Raw genomic sequence first — 23,584 nt, forward strand, 5'->3', positions numbered from 1 at the left:
CACTGCACCTCAAACAGGAACGTCACTGTCAAGGAAATAACAGAATGGGCTCAGGAATACTTCCAGAAAGCTCCAAAAAAGACTGAGGAAGTCTCTTGGATGAGAGACGAAACGTTTCTAGATTTTTTTGCTTTGTTTTTTTTTTTGTTTTTTTTTGAATGTCCAGAGGACCAGATTGAACTTTTTTGGATTTTTCTACCTGGATTATTGAGCATGCATCAGGATACTTCCAGAAAGCATTGTCAGTGAACACAATCCACCGTGCCATCCGCCGTTGCCAGCTGAAACTCTACAGTGCAAAGAGGAAGCCATTTCTAAGCAAGTTCCACAAGCTCAGACGTTTGCACTGGGCCAGGGGTCATTTAAAATGGAGTGTGGCAAAATGGAAGACTGTTCTGTGGTCAGATGAGTCACAATTTGAAGTTCTTTATGGAACACTGGGACGCCTTGTCATCCGGACCAGAGAGGACAAGGATAGCCCAAGTTGTTATCAACGCTCCGTTCAGAAGCCTGCATCACTGATGGTATGGGGTTGCATGAGCGCTTGTGGCATGGGCAGCTTGCATGTCTGGAAAGGCACCAATAATGCAGAGAACTATGTTCAGGTTCTAGAACAACATATGCTCCCATCTAGACGTCATCTCTTTCAGGGAAGACCCTGCATTTTTCAACACGATAATGCCAGACCACATTCTGCAGCAATCACAACATCATGGCTACGTAGGAGAAGGATCCGGGTACTGAAATGGCCAGCCTGCAGTCCAGATTTTTCACCTATAGAGAACATTTGGCACATCATAAAGAGGAAGGTGCAACAAAGAAGGCCCAAGACGATTGAACAGTTAGAGGCCTGTATTAGACATGAATGGGAGAGCATTCCTATTTCTAAACTTGAGAAACTGGTCTCCTCTGTCCCCAGACGTCTGTTGAGTGTTGTAAGAAGAAGGGGGGATGCTACACAGTGGTAAAAATGGACTTGTCCCAACTTTTTTGGGATTTGTTGACGCCATGAAATTTGGAAACAACGGATTTTTCCCTTAAAATTATATATTCTGTCAGTTTAAACTTTTGATCTGTGATTTGAGTTCTACTCTGAATAAAATATTAGATGTTGGCACCTCCACATCATTGCATTCAGTTTTGATTCACAATTTGTTTAGTGACCCAACTTTTTTGGAATCCGGTTTGTATTATTTTCTTAATTATATTTTACTCTACCCTTGGTAACAAATGCTAGTTTCTAAATTGTTCTTTGCTTTTACTGAACTCAATATACAAGCACAATGCATCCACTAATGTGATAAACCAACAGCAGTCAGCTGCTCTCAGCCGTGCAGCATCTGATTCTGCAGCCTGTGTGCATGTGAAACAGCTTTTTAGTACCAACTGTTTATTTGTGCACATTACAAGTGAGTTTTTGCTCTTTACATGCAAACAAAAATCTATTTTGTCGGACGAGACGAGGGGCAGTATTCTGCAGCGATTTACCTTTTCGGGGGTAAGTTGAACTTTGTCTCAATAAATGTTTACAGATCTTCTCAAATATAAAAGCAAGAGCGCCACCTAGTGGGCTAATACGTAAATTTAAAGTATAGGGATAGAGGTAAAAAGAAAAAAGTATTACTGAGAAGAATACACGATCTTATGATCTAATAAATGTGGCATTTAAATGTGTATTTACAATGTATTTTAATGGGGATGATTTTTTTTCTTCAGGAGAAAGTAGTAAAGATATGAGAGCATCTGAGAACATTCTGACAAAATTAAAGTAGAAGGATTTTTAGCTTGTTTTTTTTTAATTGTTTTATCATGTTTATTAACTGCACCAAAAAAAATAAAAATTCAGACAAAAATACGTGTGACTGATTTTTCACTATAACGTCTTACTTTAGTAGGTATGGAGTGTGTGTGTGTGGGGGGGGGGGGGGGGGGGGTGTCTTTCCAACCCGTGTATGTCCCAACAAGTCTAAATTCTGTTCAAAATGAACCCCATAACTCAGTCCTATAATCCCAACTAAGGTAACAAGACTCCTGAAAGTTTTTTTTTTTAATTAGTTTTCTTCTGATGTGCCACCTCTGTTTAATTGAACTAGGCAGCTCCCACCCCTGGATTCTGAATTAAATCACATCTGCAGCGCTTAATCAACGTTAAGAGTGCTGAAAACAGTTTTCTTCTATATAGGATGAAGAAGGTGTATGAAAACGTGAAAAAAGTTCCTTCTGTTTTGAGCCTGCAGTAGAGGCATGTCAGCACACATGCTTATGTGACCACAGCTGGCAAGCAGAGACATGCCAGAAGAACAACAAACAGCATTAACAAGCTGTAGCTCCACGGCCGCACAGGCAGTTCTACGTTTTTTTTAAAGGTGCTCAGCAGCTGATTAATGTATTGCAGCTGATGTAGGCTGCAAAGTAATGGTAATTAGGCACCTGCATAAAACATTGGGATAAAAACAATATGGGATAGGCTTCAACTGCTGCTTATCACTGTATGTCAATACATTTAGCAGCAATGTCAAATGTTAAACTAAAGTCAGATGGGAACTGTTTACCACCTGAGTGAGTCACTCAGCCAGGTTGGGCATTGTGTAAAGTATAAATAAAAACAGGATATTGTGACTAGCTAATTTTGCCATTTCTTCTTTAAAAGCTACTATTTCTTAGTGTAAAAATAATGACATGTATGTTTACTATGTTCCATTGTGGGGAAAAAAGGGTTAATGAGACTCACCAGTTTTTTGGACCTGGGGTTGTAATTGTGCATCTGTCTGACAATGAACAGTCAAATGTATAAAGTCCTTTAGTGTAAATACCTGCTTTGTTGTGTGATGACAGACGCCAACCCGTTGGTCTGATCGCCCGCCGGTTTCATACCTGAGGGGGCAAAAGTCACTCTTTTACAAAAAAGGAGGCAAAGCTTAGCTGCCATGCTCATAAACCACCTGACTCTAGTGCCAAGGTTTAAACTTTGTGCGCCATAAAATAAAATAAAATTCACAGATAAAATGTGTGATGCCATCATTAAAGTCAAGACTATTTTTTCTTTCAGCTTTTTCCTCTTCAGGGGTCTCCACAGCGAGTCCTTCTCCTCCATCTCACTCTGTCTCCAGGATGCAACTTTCTGTGTTCTTTGTTTAAAACAGGTCTCTCTTGTAATTGCGTCCTTGCAGTTAAATGAGACTAACCTGTAAAAATAAGGTTGAATGTTGGTTTGTTGGGGAGTGGTGGCGCAGAGGTTAGAGAGGTGGGCTTGTGATCCGAAGATCGCCGGTTCACGCCCCGGCCCCGACAACATCAAAAATTGTGGGTGGGGTAGGTGAAACACCCACACTTTCCCCCACCCTCATTCGCCCCACTCTGGGCCCATGAGCAAGGCCCTTAACCCCACCATGTGCTCCCTAAACAGGTCTCTCTTGAAAATGAGTTCTTGTGGCTCAATGAGACTAACCTGGATAAATAAAGGCTAAATGAAAAAAATGAAAATGAATGAATGAAAAAAATCCTCTGTCCTCACTCCAACTACCTCCATGTCCTCTCTAACTGCATCCATACATCTCCTCTTTGTCTTTTTCCTGGCAGCTGTATTTCTAACATCCTTCAATATACCCACTGTCCCTCCTCTGGATATGTCCAAACCATCTCAGTCTGGTTTCCCTAACGTTATCTCCCAGTTGTTCAACCTGTGCTGTAGCTCTGATGATCTCATTCCTGATCTTATCCATCCTTGTCTCTCCTAAGGAGAACCTCAACATCTTCATTTCTGCCACCTCCAGTTCTTTGTCCTGTCTTTTTGTCAATACCACTGTCTCCAGACCATACAACATATGACAGTCTTGTAAACTTTTCCTTTGACGACACCCTTTTGTCACAAATCACTCCTGAAACTTTTCTCCATCCACCCCATCCTGCCTGGATTCTCCATTTCATCTCTTTCCCACATTCCCCATTTTCCTGGACAGTGGACTCCAAGTACTTGAAGTCCTGCACCTTTGTGACCTCTGCTCCTTGTAGCCTCACTGTTCCACCAGACTCCCTCTCATTCACACACATGTACTCTGTCTTACTATGGCTGACTTTCATTCCTCTTCTTTCAAGTGCATACCTCCACCTCTCCAAGTTCTCTTCCACCTGCTCTCACCACAGATCATGTCATCTGCAAACATCATAGTCCACAGGGATTCCTGCCTGACCTCATCTGTTAGTCGGTCCATCACCAGAGCAAACAAGAAGGGGCTCAGAGACATTTTCATACCTCAGCTGGTTTGTTATCAGGTCCAACTGCCTTCTTCATCCTCTTCAACACTTCTAAACCTTACCTTCACTAAAACTAGTTTGCATTTTATTACCGAAATTTGAGTTATTTCATAAAAGTAAAATAATATTTAATTTGTATTTGTATCTGTTATGTAAATATTTAAATGAGCCATTGATATGGTTTGTTATACTTAAATAGACTATATTTAAATATACAAAATAAGGACTGTACTTGCCTACTTAGTTGTTCAAATGACAAAATTACCACATTAAAAAAAGTTTTGCTCAGTTAAAAAAATGTGTCAATATAAAGCAAAAAGTTGGTAAACTTCTTTCAGATTACTGGCTTAGTTTGTATTCTACCATTTGACAGCTGGGTTTTGACATTGTTCCAGAAGTCTGGTTGTTCATTTGAGCTGCCATGTTGTTTTTAGACAGAAATCACTTTAGTCTTTTTTTAATTGGCATTTGACCTTCTGACTCAGGCTGGTAGAGTCTGAGATGCAGTTCATTTCTCTGGGCATTGCATGGTCTGACCTTGGGTTGAATTTGCTGGAACGGCCTCTCCTGGGAATATCAGCAGCTGTCTTAACTGTTTTCCACATGTGAATAATCTCCGTTTGATCAGCAGCTCCTGGCCGATACTGAACTTCTTAAACTCTGAGGATGCAGCAAGGGTGAACTTTTCATTTTAGCTTAGTTTTTGTTTAAAAAAATATTATGTCCTCATATGTAAAAGCCCAAAAGGGAACAAAGGTACACTTTATTTTTCCTATGACTGTAAGTCGGACTGTTGAGATCAAGGATGGAGTTAAACCATTTGTTTGTAGTTTTCTGACTTGTCTCTATGAATATGGGTATCCACATTGAGATGATCTATTATATTATCTACACTTCCACAATGCATTGGAACAGTGAGGACAGTTATTTTTGTTTTGCTCTAGGCTGCATCAAGATACCCTTATTTGTAACAAAACACCAAAAATGTAGTTGAGCAAAAGTACTGGAATGTGTGACAGACGGGTGTTTGTTTCATCCAGCCATCCATTCATTATCTTTACCCGCTTCTTCCATTTTGGGTCATGGGGGGGTCGCTGGTGCCCATGTCCAGCAATCACTGTGCGAGGGGCGGGGTACACCCTGGACAGGTTGTGTTTGTTTCATTCATTATATAAAAAAAACAAATATAACTGGATATCTACTCAACATCAGATTTAGGTTCTGCCTGTGCAGACTTCATTTATAGGCTACAAAGGTAGAACCAAGAGAGAATCAATCAGAGCCATCACACAACTTTGGCCTTAACCAGTCCACCTGGATCGTCCTGAAGAAGACATAAACCACTGGCGGACAAAGGAATGGACATCCAACAGGAAGACCAAGAAGACATCAGTTAAAGAAACCTAAAACAGCTGATAGTAATGTCAGTAACAAACAGTATGCCAATGTCCTCCATCTCTCAGGAGTTTAAAAAGTTAATGATTGTAGTTTTCAAACATTGGTTTTCTGGATTGGAACTGAACAGAGAATGAAGGAAACTTTAATGTTTTTTGTTTCAAGATATTCAAGTGGGTAGGAGTTACACTGTGGAGAAAAACAGAGGTAGTTTTTTTTTTTTTCTTGTTGGAGGCAGCACAAAGTGATGGATCCTCAGATGGTGTGTGGGTCATCCAGCTCATCAATACGGACACATGGAAGGAACTTCCAATTATCCCTCTTCGCTCCATAATGGTTATAACAAGCTCCAGAAGGCAGGAGCGAAGGGATCACAATTTAGTGTTTACAGAAGACTTCATCATCAAACATATAGAGGTTACACCAGAGGATATAGACCACTCATTAACAAGAAACATAGGAAGGGTCCAAGTGGAATTAACCAAGAAGTACTGAAACAAAGCTTTCTGGACAGATGAGACAAAGATGGACCTTTACCAAAATGGAAAGTCTAAAGAACATTCTAAAGTGGGCAGAAACATTTGGTCAGCCAACTTAAAGAAAGAAGTAACCAAAGTGACTCGGAGATCCTTCACCATGCAGCAGATAATGATCCAAAGCAACAAAGGAGACTAGACCAGCCCAGTCCATCTCCAGTCTTCAAACCTACATATCTGCATTTTACCTGCTGAAGGAGACTGAAGGGACCGACTCCCAGAACAAGCTGACAGTGGCTGAAAACCAGGAAAAGCTGCACAGAAGTTTGGTATCAGAGAGTCGCAGGCTTGATGTGGGTAAAACAAAGGACTTTCAACTACATGTTAAGTTTAATTCACTTTAATCTGTTTTGAATTGATCTGTTTTACTCATCTAAAAGGTTGGTGTCCCATTATAATTTATTATAAATTTACTGATGCCCTGTGGGACGCTCAGAATTCTGGGACATATTATTAAGAACCCAACCCTGATCTGTACTTCTCCACAACTTTGTCTCCGACCTGTGTGGAAAGTTCCTTGATCTTCATGATGTCTCTTGCTCAGTGGTAGCCTGCCTTACTTAGAGCTGTTGGACTTGTGTTGATTCTGGGGTTTAAACAGCATGATATACACTGAGATCACCTGACAGGTAGATCTAATTCAACACATAACGTGGCTTTGAAGTTAATAGAGTTTCAAAGCAAAGCAAAGCAAAGGGGGTGAATACATATGAGTGCACCACTTCTCAGTGTTATAGGTTTTAGAATAATTTAAAATAGGGTTCCTCCCATTTATCTTCAGCATTTAAAAAAATATACTGCTTTTAATCTAATTAGAAAAATCCAGTTAGATTACAGGCTGTAAGGAAACAACAACAAAAAACGATTTTTAAATGTATGAATACTTGTCCAACTCACTGTACACAAAATTACTGAGACTACTGACTTAACTTGTGAGTAACGGTGTCCCAATATCAATATTAGGCCAGATACCAGCCTCAAGTACTCATACTTGTACTCATTGAAAAAAACAATACTTAGGACTGATAATACTTTTAAGCTGGTGACATCATTTCCTCTTCCACTTTGCAAGTAACAGGGGACATAAAATAGCATGTGGTATTTCAATGTTCCCCATATCTGAGGTATTTGAATAGTTTTGGCAGCACGGTGGCTCAGCTGGTAGAGCTGCCGCCTCTCAGCGAGAAGGTCACCGGTTCAAATCCAAGCCAGGGGTCTTTCTGGATGGAGGTTGAATGTTCTCTCTGTGCATGCGTGAGTTTCCTCTGGGTACTCCAGTTTCCTCCCACAGATTAAAAACATGCATGTTAGACTGATTGGTAACTCTAAATTGTCTCTAGGTGTGAGCGAGAGAGTGAATGGTTGTTTGTCTCATTTGTCTCTATGTGTCCCTGTGATGGACTGGAAACCTATCCAGGGTGTACCCCACCTCTTGCACAGTGATAGTTGGATATGGGCACCAGTGACCCCCGTGACCCAAAAAGTAAGAAGTGGGTAAAGATAATGGATGGATGGAGTTTTGAGATGAGTTTTTATCTGGACTGGAATTGAACAAATAATGTAAGTAAACCTTAATGTTTCGGTGCATGATATTCAAGTGGGTAGGAGTTAAACTGGTGAAGAACAGGGGTAGTATTTTTTTTCTTCTCTTGTTAGAGGCAGCGTAGAATGACACATCCAGGAGAATGCAATTTTATCCACCACCAGGTGCAATGGTGGATCCAGGTGGTGGTCATAGATTAATCTTTGGTAAACCTTATTGTTTGAGGAAACTATACTTTTAAGCAATATGAAAACTAAAAAGCATATTTTCATAAAATAATAGGGGTGGTCAGTTTACATTTGGTTGTGGCCATATTGAATTTTGATGTGGCAATCCAATTTTTGAAAGGAAACTTTCTTACACCTAGATGAAGTCATGCAACAAAAAGGAAATCGGTAACTCGCTTAATTGTAGTTACGGAGGCCAGAGGGCATTTCCAATTTCCTCTTTTTGGTTTGCGACAGAGACAAAAAAGTGTCCATAGCTTTGACACTGGTACATTTTAAGATAAACACAGAGACAGCAGTTTGCTGTGTTCTTAATAAAAGAAGTGTGTTTCTTGAATTAAATACTCAGTATAGGGAAATACCCAAATTGAAGTACCTGTAGTTGGTCTGAAAAAAAAAAGTGTTGGGACACCCCTACTTGTGAGTCAAAGGGAAATTGGACTTTGGATAACTTTTTACTTTATTCTTAAACCAGATGACACATTTCATTAAACTGGATATAAAAATGGATAATGTTTTTTGGTCTTTGTGCACCAGTTTGTCTTTAACCTGACAAATAAGACAGTGAGATCGCATAATGCCAGTATAAGTGACATTTATAAGTCTCAGAGGGATGATTTTAACACCTTACCTGACAAGTGTCTGTCCAGCAGTCCAAACGTCCAGCTGTCCATGTGTCTGCTGTACAGATTTGATCTGGCAGCTAAACCCTGTTGGCTGAAAGTCCACAGCAGCGAGATCGAATGAGGGAGAAAACCAAAATCAAACAAGATACAAAGAAGGGGAAAAAAATGAACAACAGGGAGAAGAAAGTACAAACCAATGGTAGAAAAACAAAGGATAAAATGGGCTAATTACACAACAAAAACTGGGACAACAGAAAAATGCACAAATAAAATCCAACTAAAATACATAAGTTATCCTGAAGCTGTAATATTTTCTTTTAAATTTAAATTAATTCACGTTTTGAGTTGAGTAACAACAGGCAGTCTGAAAGTAATGTTTTGTGGCAGATGGTTTATTGGGTTAAAAAAAAGGCAAGCAGATATTGAGCTTCTTGATCTCCAGTAATGAGTTAAGAACTAAAACAAAAAAATTGAGCCTCCTTTTTCTCCTTGATGGAATCAAATATTTATTCTAACGGAAGCAACAATCCATTTTCCAGGTCTCACAATCAGGCAGTCTCTCAAGCTCTGCCTTTCCTTAAAGAGGACTGACTAGGCAGCAGTGTCCATCTGATCAATAGAAGCCCAACTGAGATCTATTGAGGGAACTAAAGATGTGTTATAAAATAATGTTGATGGAAAACAATTTACACAGAATTCATCAAACCAAAAAAGGAGATAGATTGGATGAAACAAACAAACAAACAAAATAACATGAAAGGGAAAGAGAAAGAAATAGACACTGTTAGAAGCTGTGATCCACCAAGACAGTGATGTATTTGAGTAGACAAAAGAGAAATACAGCAACGAAGCTGAGCAGACCTGACTGGATTTCTACACCAAAACCCTTTACTTTAAATGATGACCAGTGCAACAGCATGTGTAGCAATCCTGTCTGAATTATAACTTTATTAAATATGCTTGCTTCTCAAAATGCACAAAAGGAATTCTCCTTGTCCACAAAAATGGAGCCTCGGAGAATGTTGAGAATGAGATGCAACGTTTCTATGACAATCCAGTTTTGTCTTCTTCTTGTGATGAAGCACCCACTGCTCATTTCTGAGAAACCACAAGAAACTTTCAAGTTAATTAACTACTTTATGTTCAGGTCTGGGGACTTTTTGCTGAGTGGAATACCAAAGGCCTTGGAGCTCTGACCCTGGATTACCAAAGCTGGCTCTTGGGACATGGACCGTCACCTGGTCTAAGATGTGGTAGAGGTAGGGCAGTCGACTTGGGACCAAAAAGTCGCGGGTCGACTTCCCGCTATTCCCACATGTCGCGGTGTCTCTGAGCAAGACACGCAATCTCCAAATTGCTCCCCGGGTGCTTACATAGCTACCCACTGCTCCACCTGGGTGTATTTCATGTGTGATGGGTTAAATGCAGAGAACTAATTTTGTCACTGTATGGGAACATACAATGATGACAACACATAGCACCCATCTCTGGTGGGGAAGGAGCCTGAGCTTGTGCATGAGGTTGAGAGGTACTGACTACATATAGTTGGGCGTGATCACCTCAACGCACAGCATGGGCTCCACAACCAATCTCCTTGAGAGGGGCTGGACCTTATTCCACTCTGGAGTTACCCATGATGAGAGACGCCGAGCTGGTGTGGGTCTAGCCCCCCAGCTTGGTGCATGTGCGTTGGAAGTTTTCCCCATTAGATAAGAAAGTACTGTACCTTTAAGGCATATAAAAACTAGAATGCGTAGTTTCCTCAAATGATAGGGGTAGCCAATTTACATACATATATGGTGGTGGCCATCTTGGATTTTGACATGGCAACCTATTTTTCCAAAAAAAATTTTTTTTGTAGCCACACACCAAAATGGAAATTTGTACCTCACTTATTTTTCAAGTTATCACGCTCACAACATGCATGGACAGACGGGCGGTATTTTGAATTCCCCCTCTGTCAGTTCCGAGATGGGGGGGGACAATTAAACAGGTGTCGAGGTTTGATATGAGCTACTGTAGTCTTTCCACACCTGTCTGCGGTTTTCAAAAAGTTGATTTATAAGTCTGAAAAACAACATAAAACAAGCCCTTAGTCTAGCCTGGATGAAGATTTTTGACCTTTCATCTATACCCCAAATGTTTGACTTATGTCTTGGCTCATAAGGTACTATTGATAACTTTCTGACATAACATCATTTCCATCAAAGCTTACGAGTACAGGTAACATTTTCACTTATAAGCCTGTTACTGAAAGAGATGATGAGAAGAGTCAGGTCTTACTTGCTGCGTCTCGTCCTGCAGCGCTCTATGTGGGGCAGCTGTACACTCTGGTCCCTGCTGTTCTCAGGGGAGGAGGATGGAGGTAACATTCTGCTGGGGGAGGAGGATGGAGGCAGCACCCTGCTGGGGGAGGATTCCACGCTGACAGAGTAGGAGCGTTGTGACGATGCTAACCGCTGAGGGGACTGAGGATGAGCAAAGGGCCAAGGAAGAGTTCCATGTTCTTGATGCACCACTGGATAAATAAAATAAATAAAAAAATACATATAATGTAATTCTAAGAACAACTAAAACAATCTGTTTTATATCCAAAAAAAATCATACAAGTGTATGGTAAAAGAAACAGAGACACGTCTGTGTTGAGTGCTGTTTGCACCGACAGCTTTCGAGCGAGGGGTGGAGACGGCTCAGCGCGAGTGGAGATGGAGCACTACCACCATAGTCATAGCTTTTTAGCTAGTGCATCTGTATTGCATGTCACTAGCTTAGCACTAGCCAAGAGTCATCCCCAACATATATAGTCTGAACACTAATTGATCGCACAAGATTAGTTATTATTTAAACTTTGCTATTCACTATTGGAGTCAATGAAATCTGTTAGCAAAATATCTCACGAACCACTTGACACATTATAATGACACTCTCAGAAAGTAAACATTGGTTGTGCATCTACACTTGGAGTCAACTAATTTCAAGATGGCTGCCACTGCCATACAACCACAGCCAACACAAAATGGCTATAACTCTGGTAATTGTCATTACCTGCAGCGTCCCATCAGTGCAGACTGAACTCTGCAAAAAAAGCCTTTTCTTACTCTGCTCCTGGAACCTGGAACACCTTGCAACAAGATCTGAAGCTGTCCACTTTGATTTCTTTAAGGGATTTTAAACATTTGATAAGGTCAACAGAAACAAAAAAGCAAATGTGTTCTTGTTTCTAGTATTTTACATTGTTTTATATGGCACCTTGATTTTATTGTTTTTATAACACTATTGTTTTACTTGCTTTTATTGCTGTATATTGTTGTCTGTACGCTATATGTTGACTGTCTAAAACAGGTTTCTCTTGAAAACGAGTCCTCGTGATTCAATGAGACTGCATGTATAAATAAAGCTTAAATGAATAAATACAAATTTAACAGATATTGGGCTAAATATATAAATAAGATGTGGACAGTAAAAAAGTATGCTTCTTAAAACTCTATAACGAGGGAAAGGTTTGCAACTTTAGACAAATTGAGGAAACTGGAGCACCTATAAAATATGTAAAGATCTGGCAGTCCTTGAAGCTGTTCACATTTCATGATAACAAAGGACAGAGATACAGCTGTCTAAGTTAACAATTGTGAATGATATCATGATCTCAGGATACATGGTAGAACTCAGAATATGTGTTGGTGATCGGTCTCAGCTACTGCCACACAAAATTTTAGCTCAGGGCTATTCAACAGAACTGCTCAGGAGGCCACAGTTTCTGAAAGCCAGCAGCTCATGGGCAATTAAAGTCATTATTACGTAAATAAACCAAGTATTACAATGATCTGTTACCTTTTAAATTAGTTTATTACATTGAATCATAAATGCAATAAACAGAACCAAAACCAAGAACCAAAAAAAAAAATTTTTTTTATTTTTTGGGGGGTGAACTCTGGTGGGCCGGACTGAAGTCACCCGTGAGCTGGAAGTGGCCCACGGACCACCAGTTGGATAGCCCTGCTTTAGGTTGTTCTGTAATTGTCTGTGAAACCTTCACATATTTTTCTCCATGCGTCATTTTGTTTTAGACTTGTAAACATCGCCACACTTACATATTTAGAGTCGTTTGCAGTGCTCCTAAAGGACACCATCATTGTAAAGATCACTTTACTACAAGCAGTATTTGTTGAGAGAAGTAAAGATTTACCGTCTCTCTCCATCAAAGAGTAAGGCTTAATCTCTCCGTCTGGCTTTTTGTAGGGAGCCTTTCTCAGCTGGTTGGCTACAAAAAGAAAAGAAAACCCAGAAGAGAACATGTTTTTTCCTCCAGCTTTACAGTAACATCATCTAAAGTATACATTTGATAAACCAAAACAAATGTCACTACTACTTCTTCAACAAAGCATTAGAATATGAGAGAATTCAACATAAAACGGTTTTAATCATACTTATTCTGGTTTTCAGATGCAACATATTACAAGCAGAACAACAGTTTCAGTCATTTTTATCCTTTTTCTGGACTGACTGAACGATTCAAAGCTTACATTTCTAATCAGGATGATTGATTGTCATTTTTACACAAACAACCAAAATGTAAACATAAATAAATAAACGAAAAACTTTTGCTGCATAAACGAGCAGTACACTGATGTCCCCCATTTCCGAGCGGTTTGAATAGTAAATATTTGTAGTCTTACAGATGAGTGTTTTTCTGGACTGGAGTTGAACAGAGAATTAAGTAAACCTGAATGACTGAATGAATGGAACTTGGGCTCCTCTAGAACCTTTGGAGATGCTTGTACAAAGAAGGATTCTTCATAAAATGAAGAACATTATAGACAACCCTCAGCACCCTCTTCATCAGACTGTCATACAACAGCAGAGTGTCTTCAGTCAGAGGCTTCTTCAGATCCGTTGTAGGACAGACCGCTACAAGAGATCCTTCCTGCCCACAGCCATCAGCATCTAGAACAACTCTTTAATGAACCCAGGATGATGAGTTACCACAACATTTAATTTCCCTCTGGTGTTAATAAATTGTTTTTGAATTGAATTGAATAAATGAATGGTAGACAGACAGGCAGGCAGATAGATAGATAGCGGGATAGATGAATGGCTGGCTGGAGGACGGACAGACAGACAGACAGATAGATAGAGCCATCAAGTTATCCAGCTCATAAGGTTTATATATAGCAGCGGCCATCTTTGATTTTGACGTGGCAACCCAATGTTCAATGGTGATCTTTCGTACGCCTGGATGTATCCACGCACCAAAATGGAAGTTGGTACCTCCATTGTTTTTCATGTTATCTTGTTCATAATATGGATGGACAGATGGTATTTCCAATTCCTCCTCTTCGCTCCGCAATGGGGGACAAGTTTATTACAAAACTTTTGTATGCAAAATATTATGTAACTGAATTTAATAATATTAATAATAATGTCATCACAATGTCAGCACTGTATGTTTCCATACAATGGCGAAATTAGTCTCTGCATTTAACCCATCCACCACCAGGTGGTGCAGTGGGCAGCTATTGAGGGCGCCCGGGGGGCATTTTGGGGATGAGACGTGCTGCTCAGAGACGCCACGTGATGTGCAGTGACTGGGGATCGAACCTGGGACTTTCGGGTCCCAAGCCGGCTGCCCTGCCTCTACACCATCTCGGCCCCCATTTAATGTCATGTAGTCAAAAATGTCTTGAGTTTATTCTGGGAGTCCATTAAAAAAATAAAATAAAATAAAAAATACACAGAAGAAAGTTTGTGAAAATAAGGAAAAGCCAAAACTAAATCCACTGGGAGGTCATGTTTAAAAGCAGCTGCTTGGTTACACCCCAATGTCAGGGTTATCAAAAAGAAAAACAACGCCTGCATCAGTACTCTGGGCAGCTGTGGCTGAGTGGTTAGAGCAGTCGTCCACCAATGCAAGAGTTTGGGGTTTGATTCCACCAGCAGTCACATGCCGAAGTGCCTCTGGGCAAGACACTGAACCCCTCATTGCCTCTGATGTGTGTCCCATCGGTGTATGAATGTGATAAAGCTCTGATTATTCTTTGTATAAATATAGTAGTGCAGTGCAGTATGACTGGGTAAATGAGGACACAGATTGTGTTGTAAAGAGCTGTGAGTGTCTCGACAAGATAGAAAGGCGCTATACAAGTACAGTCCATTACTTTTACTAAAACTTGAACAATAAAATAATGGTGTAAAATTTACCTGTTCTGTTGAGAAAGAAGCCCTCAAACACAACAAAGTTATTAACCTGCACAAAAGACAATAAATTATGATGAGAATTTTTGATTTAAGTACAGTAGAGCACCAAAAACATGTATTTAAGTTGGTCTTTGTGTAACTGTTGAAGCATGTCTTGTTTCATTGCTGTGAATTAGTAAAACTTTTTGATCAGATAAGGAGAAAGGTCAGGACTTCTGCCCCATGGAAAGCAAAGACAAACCAGTTTAACAAGTTTAACAAGTGCACGTGACTGTCGGAAACAAAACGACTTGCGTGATCCTCTCTTGGCTTCTAGTTCATGGTATTCTGCCAAGTTGATGCAATCCGTGACAAGGTTTTTCCATCACAAAATGTGGAACATTTACAAGTATATAGAGGCTGTACATCCCTGTACGTATCTAAGAAAGCAGAGACCTTTATTCAGTGAGGAGAAAAAAAATACTTTTGTGATGATTGGATATAGAAAACAATATTTAAACTAGAGAAATGGCATTTCCTGTGACAATGCAGTGTGAGTGCTTACTGCTGAATGGCTATAACAGAATAACATAACAATAAAATAATAGAATAGATAGAATAATCTGAACTATGCTTTACTTTATGATTCCATTACGTAAAGTTATTAAACAAAATGGGATAAATTCTCATTGTTATGCTGATGATACACAGTTATACTTGTCCATAAAACCCAATGAATCCAATCAGCTCCTTAGACTACAAGCATGTCTTAAAGACATAAAAACCTGGATGACCCTAAATTTTCTGCTTTTAAAATCAGACAAGACTGAGGTTTTGGTTTTTGAACCTGAGCATCTTAGGAATGCATTTTCAGTCGTTCTCCCTCCTTGGATGGCATTAATCTGTCCTCCAGCTCTAATGTTAAAAATCTTGGTGTTATTTTTGATCAAGACATGTCTTTTATCCCCCACATTAAAAACGTTACTAGAACTGCCTTCTTCCATCTACGTAATATCGCCAAAATTAGAAACATCTTATCTAAAAATGATGCAGAAAAACTGGTTCATGCATTTGTCACGTCTAGACTGGACTATTGCAATGGTTTATTATCTGGGTGTCCAAATACGTCTTTAAAACGTCTTCAGTTAATTCAAAATAACCGAAACTAGATGAAATTTTTTCATCTCTAAACGTTTAATGTGAGTTGAAATTGAACAGAGGACATTTGCTGAAAGCAGGACAATTAAAAGGGAAAGCAGCAGAAACACAGCAGAAATTAGCAGAATAAGCAGCAATAAGCAGAGAGAGGCTGAATATATTAAAAACCATGAAATTAGCAAAAAACAGTAACTGAAAAGGTTTAAGAACTTGAAATAATCAGAACGAACCACAAAAGGCAGAAACTGGCAAGAATAAAAAGCAGAAAAAAAGCTCAAATTAGCAGAAAAATACCTAAAAAGGAGCTGAAAAAGCAGAAAAAGTTTAAATTAGCAGGAAAAAAAAAGAAAACAGCTGAAGCAGAACCAAAGCTGAAATGAGCAGGAAAAAGTTGTAAACAGCACAAAAAGTCTGAAGGATGTGAAGAGAACTCCATTCATTTTCATTAATAAAAATATGACTGACAAAGCTACTGTAATTATTTCAAAAAGTAAAAACTGCACAAATACCACAAGTCACAGCAGGAATGTCTTGAATAAGCTGAACCTTTTGAGACATGAATTGTTGAAATAGAACAAAAACTGAAGAATGAGTTCTGTTCTGAAAGACGTACGGAAGAAAACGGATCTTAGTTGTATGTTTTGTTCCTTCATGTTTTGTTAAAAGTCCTCTATGTAATATGTTAAAAATGTATTCTCTCAACAAATTTGAGCGTGTGATGGTAGAAATTATTACTTACAGCTTCATTTGTGTAGTCAAAGATGTTCCCCTTGGAGGAGTTCTGGGACCACTTTGATTTATTTTGAATTTTAAGTCTTCACAGCAACATTTCAAACCCTAATGTCTACATATATGCTGAGGATAAAGCGATATATGTTGCATCCATACCTTATCAGACACAATTTTTAATTTATTTGAATGCTGAGAAAATAACACTAAAAATGCTTTCCGATTGAAATTTTTACCTTTTTAAGTGTTCTATTTACTAGAACTCTTTTTGGCTCTGCAACTGAATTAGTGTAAATATAAATACATGTAAATTCTGAAGGATAATACTCTGATCTTGAAGTCTCACATCCCCTTGCAGGCAAAAGCTCAGGATAAAACTCAGCTACTTCTTTAGAGTGAAGTCTTGTGTTTCTTTTAAAGATAAAAATGACATCTCCCACGTTCATGTCTGCTGAATTATGGAGATGTAATTTATACATGACTCTTTTAACATGCTGACTTTTACAGTCTGCCATAAAACTATGAGGTTTGTTACAAACCTTAAAGGTCTGAATCATATTTTTTCATTGTCTTATAAAGTTGGAATGCTTTAAGGTTCAAGGATTGTTTACTTTTAAATCTTAAAAGCTACATCTTACAAAAACGTATTGGACAAGCCTTGTTCCTTTTGACTGTACAGATAAGTCATTTTGAATTTGGGAAAAATACATTTAAATATTCTGAACCCCACCTTGAATGGCTCCACAACAAAGCCTGTATTTCTATTTCATAATAAGAATGACTTAGGAGCCTTCAAACCACCAGAAAAGGGGATGGAAGTGTCGTTGACTAATTATAACCACTAAAAGAAGGAAGCAACCACTCTCAAAGTCATGTTAAAGAACCATTACCAACATTTCATCCTACCTGCCATCTTTAAACTAATAATGAATAGAGAAAACAAATTTCTGGGATTAGCAAAAGGCAAACAGACTTGAAATCCCTTACCTGAGGAACGCCTTGCATTAAGCTGTAATGTTTGGCCAGGAAAGCCAGGAGTTTGGGTGAGGGCCTGTCATACGCCATCTGTACTGGCTCTACATTCTTGTGCTATAGTGAGACAAGAAATGTGGAACTTCACTGACAGTTATCACTAATCGTAGTAAAGTGGTACAGAGTGAAACAGCATTTTCAAGTTATCTAAAAAAAACAGTTCAATTGAAGAAGACCATAACATGAAACGTCTTTTGCTTTTTGACACATCAGCTTTGCCTCAAACATTTTTTGAGGGCACGGTGGATCAGTTGGTAGAGCTGTTGCCTCTCAGCGAGAAGGTCATCAGATCAAATCCTGGTCCAGGACTTTTCTGGGTGGAGTTTGCATGTTCTCTCTGTGCCTGTGTGAGTTTTCTCTGGGTACTCCAGTTTCCTCCCACAGACCAAAAACATGCATGATAGACTGATTGGTAACTCTAAATTGTCCCTAGGTGTGAGTGAGAGAGTGAATGGTTGTTTGTCTCGTTTGTCTCTATGTGTCCCCGTGATGGACTTGCGATCTGTCCAGGTGTCCCCCGCCTCTCGCACATCGATTGCTGGATATAGGCACTTCGCTGTGGCAGCCCCTGAAGAAGGGAGTGTCCAAAAGAAAAATATATATGCTGTATATACCCCGTGACCCGAAAAGGAAGAAGCAGGTAAAGATAATGGATGGATGGATATATATATACACACACCGCCTGGCCAAAAAAAAAAAAAAGTTGCCACCTGGATTTAACCAAGCAAATGGGTATGAGCCTCCTATTGTATAATTACTGCATGGGTGATTATTTTTCAGCTGGCAACAAGTTATTTAACCCCAACTGGTGCAATGAGTTCCTTCTCATTTCTTAAACAGTCATGTTGAAAGACACATGGCGTGGTCGTGGAAAAGATGTCAGTCTGTTTGAGAAGGGTCAAATTATTGGCATCAAGCAGAGAAAACATCTAAGGAGATTGCAGAAACTACTAAAATTAGGTTAAGAGCTGTCCAACACATCATTAAAAACTGGAAGGATAGTGGGGACCCATCGTCTTCAAGGAAGAAATGTGGCCTACTCTACAAGTCTGTGTGGGCAGTGCTGTGATCTGGGGTTACTGCAGTTGGTCAGGTCTAGGTTCAGCTCAAAGAATGAGGTCAGCTGACTACCTGAATACAATGAATGACCAGGTTATTCCATCAATGGATTTTTTTCTTCCCTGATGGCACGGGCATATTTCAAGATGACAATAGGATTCATCAGGCTCGAATTGTGAAAGAGTGGTTCTGTGAGCATGAGGCATCCTTTTCACACATGGATTGGCCACCACAGAGTCCAGACCTTAACCCCATTGAGAATCTTTGGGATGTGTTGGAGAAGGCTTCGCGCAGTGGTCAGAATCTGCCATCATCAATGCAAAATCTGGGTGAAAAATTATTGCAACACTGGATGGAAATAGATCTTGTGACATTGCAGAAGCTTATTGAAACAATGCCACAGTGAATGCATGATGTAATCAAAGCTAAAGGCGGTCCAACGAAATATTAATGTGACCTTTTTTTTTGGTGGTGACATTTTTTTTGGGCCAGGCAATGCATATATGGTGGTGGTCATCTTGGATTTTGACGTGGCAACCCAACTTTTGATAGTGACGTTTCTAACGCCTCCATGCAGCCACACACCAAAACTGAAGTGGATACCTCATTTATTTTTCAAGTTATGCTCACAACATGCATTGCTGGATGGATGAAGGGTTTCTCCAATTCCTCTTCTTCGCTCCATGACAGAGGACAATAAGGATTCAGATTTAGTGGTAGGACTACTTTGACGATCTTTCCAACCCAGCTGACATATCTTCAAAAACTGAGGTATGGATTAGGGAGTTCAAGTCTGTATTTTGTTGTTTTGGGGAAAAACTTCCCACTGTACCCACTGTGGTGTTGTGTAGGGTCTTGTAGGGTGTACGGGCATTAGACGTCTTTCTTCAGACCATTTAGTCTCTGTACAACGAGAGTGACAGCTTAGCTCACATTGTCAATCAGGCTTGTTTCATGCCAGAAGTTGGACTTTACCAGGGCCGCCTTGCATCGCTAATTGCGTTCGTAATCTTTATGAACCAAATTTCCTGTCAAGCAATCAAAATGTTTACCTGCAGCATGAAATTAAACAGCTCCAGCCCATAGCCATGTCGCTGCAAATTTTCTGCAACGTAGAAATCCAAAACACACAGTGGCTCTGCCTCTATGTGCACACCTTGTTGATTCTAGAAGAAAAGTTAAGAGAGGAAGGAAAGCTTCAAACAAGCATACGGTCAACAAGGCGTGCCAAAACGTGAAAGTGATAAAGTGAAAGTAAATAATTGACTTACGAGCAGAAACAACTTCTTGTACCCTACTTTCAAAAATCCCACAGCCACACCACGACCTCTGTTTGGAAGAAGAAAGAGCAGCTCAGAGCAACGCATGAGCTTAGTTTTTAATTTTGTATAACTTCTGTGTGTGTCTGGGACAGTATATAAACAGGACTGTGCAAAAGTTTTAAACTATATTTCCTTATATATCTCTTCCAAGGAGTCAAATTTTCTAGTAATTGTTTAACACCCACATGGTCTTGTGGGAAAAAAATAAAAATAAAAATCAGCCACGCATTTAGTTTTGTCCGTGTTTTATTCATTTAATTATGTATTTTTTGATGCAGTCAATTAACACATTTTTATTCTCTAGTGTTCCTCAGGAGAAAAACTGATCATAGAGAAATCCCATTATAAATGCATTTTTAAAGATATATTCATCATCATCAGAATGTATTTCTTTCAGTAAGGTGTTTTTTTTAATAAGGCTGCTATCTCTTTTTGATTTTTATTAAAGCTCACTCGTAAAGCTCACTTTTTATGTTTGAGAGCCTCTGTAAAAAATTAGCGGGACGTGCTGCAACTCACCCTGAAGAGATACGTCTTTCCCGGATGGCCGTTACTCTCATCTTGTCCAATAGAATTGTTTTAGTTTGGATTTAAAAAGAAAAATCTCACTTGCATGTTGCACAAGGAAACATTTAGTACAAACAAACAAAGAAATAAAATGTACCTTTTATTTCAGGCTGAAATAGTCAAAGTCTAAAAGACTGTCTAGTTTATTGAAGAAAAAGTATTTGAAAAAAATAGTACCTTTAAGCAGTTACGTAAGGTGGTCGATCTTTCCTCAAAGGATTACTAACTGTCAAAAAGTTAAAGAAACTTCTGAGGGTCATGAGCTCTTCCTTTCAGCTTTCTGAAACTATTTCAGTTTCTCTTGATACCTGAGCTGTTTTCTGTCCAGTTAATGAACCTGACCATGACAGCATTTTGTGCATTGTGGACTTAAAACAGGGGAACGCAGACATGAGTCACATATTTAAATAAAAAACTGCAGCAAATAAAACATATTTGAAAGTCATAATATCTACTGTATGCTAAAATTTCAACTAATACTAATCTGAGTGGCCTTCTTAAAGCTAAAAATCCTATCTTGTATATATAAACTGTATGATATTTGATATTTCTAATGGATTTAACCAAAACCATAGAAATGTGTGTCTCTGCAGCTACTAGTGATAAAAAGTCTAAAGATCTAATAAATCTTGACTGTTGTCTGTCATATGCTGACACAACAATGGTCCATTCCTTAAGTTCAGGACTTTATATGCCTGAATGATTCAGAAGTCAGGGTTAGGTGACTTAAATAACAACAACAATTTTGTTAGAATGACCTGTTTAGTTGAAATTAGTTAGAGTTGCTGCTAAAAATCACTTTAAAATATTACAAAACACTTTGTCTCTTTAGAAGCAAAGTTTAAAGAAAGAATTGATGACTAAAGACCTTGCAGGGGTGGAACAGCTTGTGAGGTTATGTAGAGGCAAAAATATGTCCTTTACAGTCCATAAAGCTAAAAGGCTGAACATCCCACCATGAGGAAAAGATCAGCAGCTCGAAACATTGGGAGAAAAGGTGTGTGGGGGTTGCATCATCGAGGTCCTTCTTAAAATCTCAACACCGCACAGCTAATCAAGAAAGCCCAGCAGAAGCTGCACCTGCTCAGGAGACTAAATTGAGTGAACTTTCCACCTCTATCCTCATCACCAGTGTACCACTGGGAGCATCCTGAGCAGCTGTATTACATCCTGGTGCAGTAACTGGTGTAACTGACAGGAAGAGACTGCAATTAGTGGTGAGGATGGAGAACAGCGTTATAGAACTCTCACTCTTTTCCTTAGAGGCCAAAGAGAGATGCAGGAGAAAAGCTCTCAGCAGAGACGGCACACTCTCACTTCTCTCATGTGTTGTAGAAGATATCCCATTACTAAATCAAGAATGACACAGCTTTATGCATGAGGAAATGTATTGTAAAATATTAAACCTCCACACTTTAGCATGACTCTGTTTAGTTTGTTGCTGTTTTCTCAACTGAACAACCTCTGTCATTGCACAAATGTACAGACCCTTTTCAAAAAATTTGAATATCATGGAAAAGTTGTTTAACTTCCTTAATTCTATTAAAAAATAATAATATTTATTAGTATAAGTTAAACAATTTCAAGTATTTATTTGGTTATTTTTACATAATTTGGGCTTCCAGCTCATGAAACCCACAAAAACAGGAATTCAAAAAATTAGAATACTGTGGAGAAATCAGCCCAAATGTTGCAGGACATGAATGTTTTAAACTGAGTGTGACACACTAATCATCTACTAAACTCAAAGCACCTGCACAAGTTTCCCCAGGTGTCATTAAATTGCTTCAGTTTGGTATAATTGTCTCAATTTGGTTCAATATGTGGAAGACTGCAGACATAACTGGCCAGAAGGCCATCATTGATACCCTCCATAGGATGGGTAAGCCAGAAAAGTTCATAGCTAAGGAGGCTGGCTGTTCACAGAGTGCTGTGTCCAAGCATATCAATGGAAAGTCTAGTGGAAGGGCAAAATGTGGCAGGAGAAGATGCACCAGGAAAAAAGATGACCGTGGGCTTCAGCGGATTATCAAACAGAGAAGATTCCAGAATCTGGCAGAGATCCAGAACGAGTGGAATGAGGCGGGAGTCACAGCTTCAAAAACCACCACATTCAGATGCATCCGGGAGATGGGCTACAACTGTCGGGTTCCTCAGTCCTCTTTTCTGATGAAAGTAAAGTGTGCCTTTCATTTGGAAATCAAGGTCCAAGGGTTTGGAAGAAGAAGGGTGAGGAACAGAGTCCATACTGCTTTGGTCCAGTGTGAAATATCCACAGCCAGTCATGATTTGTGGTGCAATGTCCGGTGCAGGTGTTGGTAAACTCTGCTTTTTTAAATCCAAGGTCACTGCAACAGTCTACCAGAATGCTTTAGAGGACTTCATGATTCCTTCTGCTGAGGATCTGTATAGAGATGCAGATTTCATCTTCCAGCAGGACCTGGCCCCTGCCCATGCTGCCAGAAGCACCAAATTTGATGCCCATGCCACAGTGCTTGACTGGCCAGCCAACTCTCCGGACCTAAACCCCATTGAGAATCTATGAGGTATTCTCAAGAGGAAAATGAGGAGCACCAGATCCAACAACAACTAACCCTAACCCAACAACAAGCATCAAGGAAATCTGGGCTTCCATAACTCCCAGGCAATGCCACAGGCTGATTGCCTCAATGCCACATCGCATCGAGGCAGTGATTAAGGCAAAGGGATTCCCAACCAAGTTGAAGATTGACATTGTTGTGAAAGTATCATATTTTGATTGATTTGTTGAAATCCTAATTTTCTCTTTTTTTCTTGCAAAAACTGAGAAGTGTGGGCTGATTTCTCCACAGTATTCAAAATTTTTGAAATCCTGTTTTCGTGGGTTTCATGAGCTGGAGGCCCAAATTATGTAAAAATAAACAAATAAATACTTGAAATCGTTTAAATTGTGGGCCCTGAATCTATCATCTATTAAAGATTA

General features: G+C 39.4%; 1 protein-coding gene across 1 annotated transcript in view; it reads right to left on the reverse strand.

The window, feature by feature from the left end:
- Positions 1-8,499: 8,499 nt before the first annotated feature.
- atat1 (alpha tubulin acetyltransferase 1) overlaps positions 8,500-23,584 on the reverse strand; it is a 25,275-nt gene continuing 10,190 nt past the window's right edge. The window contains exons 4-11 of the mRNA XM_037693669.1: positions 20,005-20,062; positions 19,786-19,899; positions 17,630-17,731; positions 14,780-14,825; positions 12,768-12,842; positions 10,865-11,099; positions 8,587-8,672; positions 8,500-8,504 (exon numbers count right to left, since the gene is read on the reverse strand). Of these exons, the coding sequence (XP_037549597.1) occupies positions 8,500-8,504; positions 8,587-8,672; positions 10,865-11,099; positions 12,768-12,842; positions 14,780-14,825; positions 17,630-17,731; positions 19,786-19,899; positions 20,005-20,062 (721 nt within the window). The remainder of the gene's footprint in view (positions 8,505-8,586; positions 8,673-10,864; positions 11,100-12,767; positions 12,843-14,779; positions 14,826-17,629; positions 17,732-19,785; positions 19,900-20,004; positions 20,063-23,584) is intronic.

This window comes from Nematolebias whitei, chromosome 19 (assembly GCF_014905685.2).
Source record: "Nematolebias whitei isolate Nwh7 chromosome 19, NemWhi1, whole genome shotgun sequence".
Classification (NCBI taxonomy): Eukaryota; Metazoa; Chordata; class Actinopteri; order Cyprinodontiformes; family Rivulidae; genus Nematolebias; species Nematolebias whitei.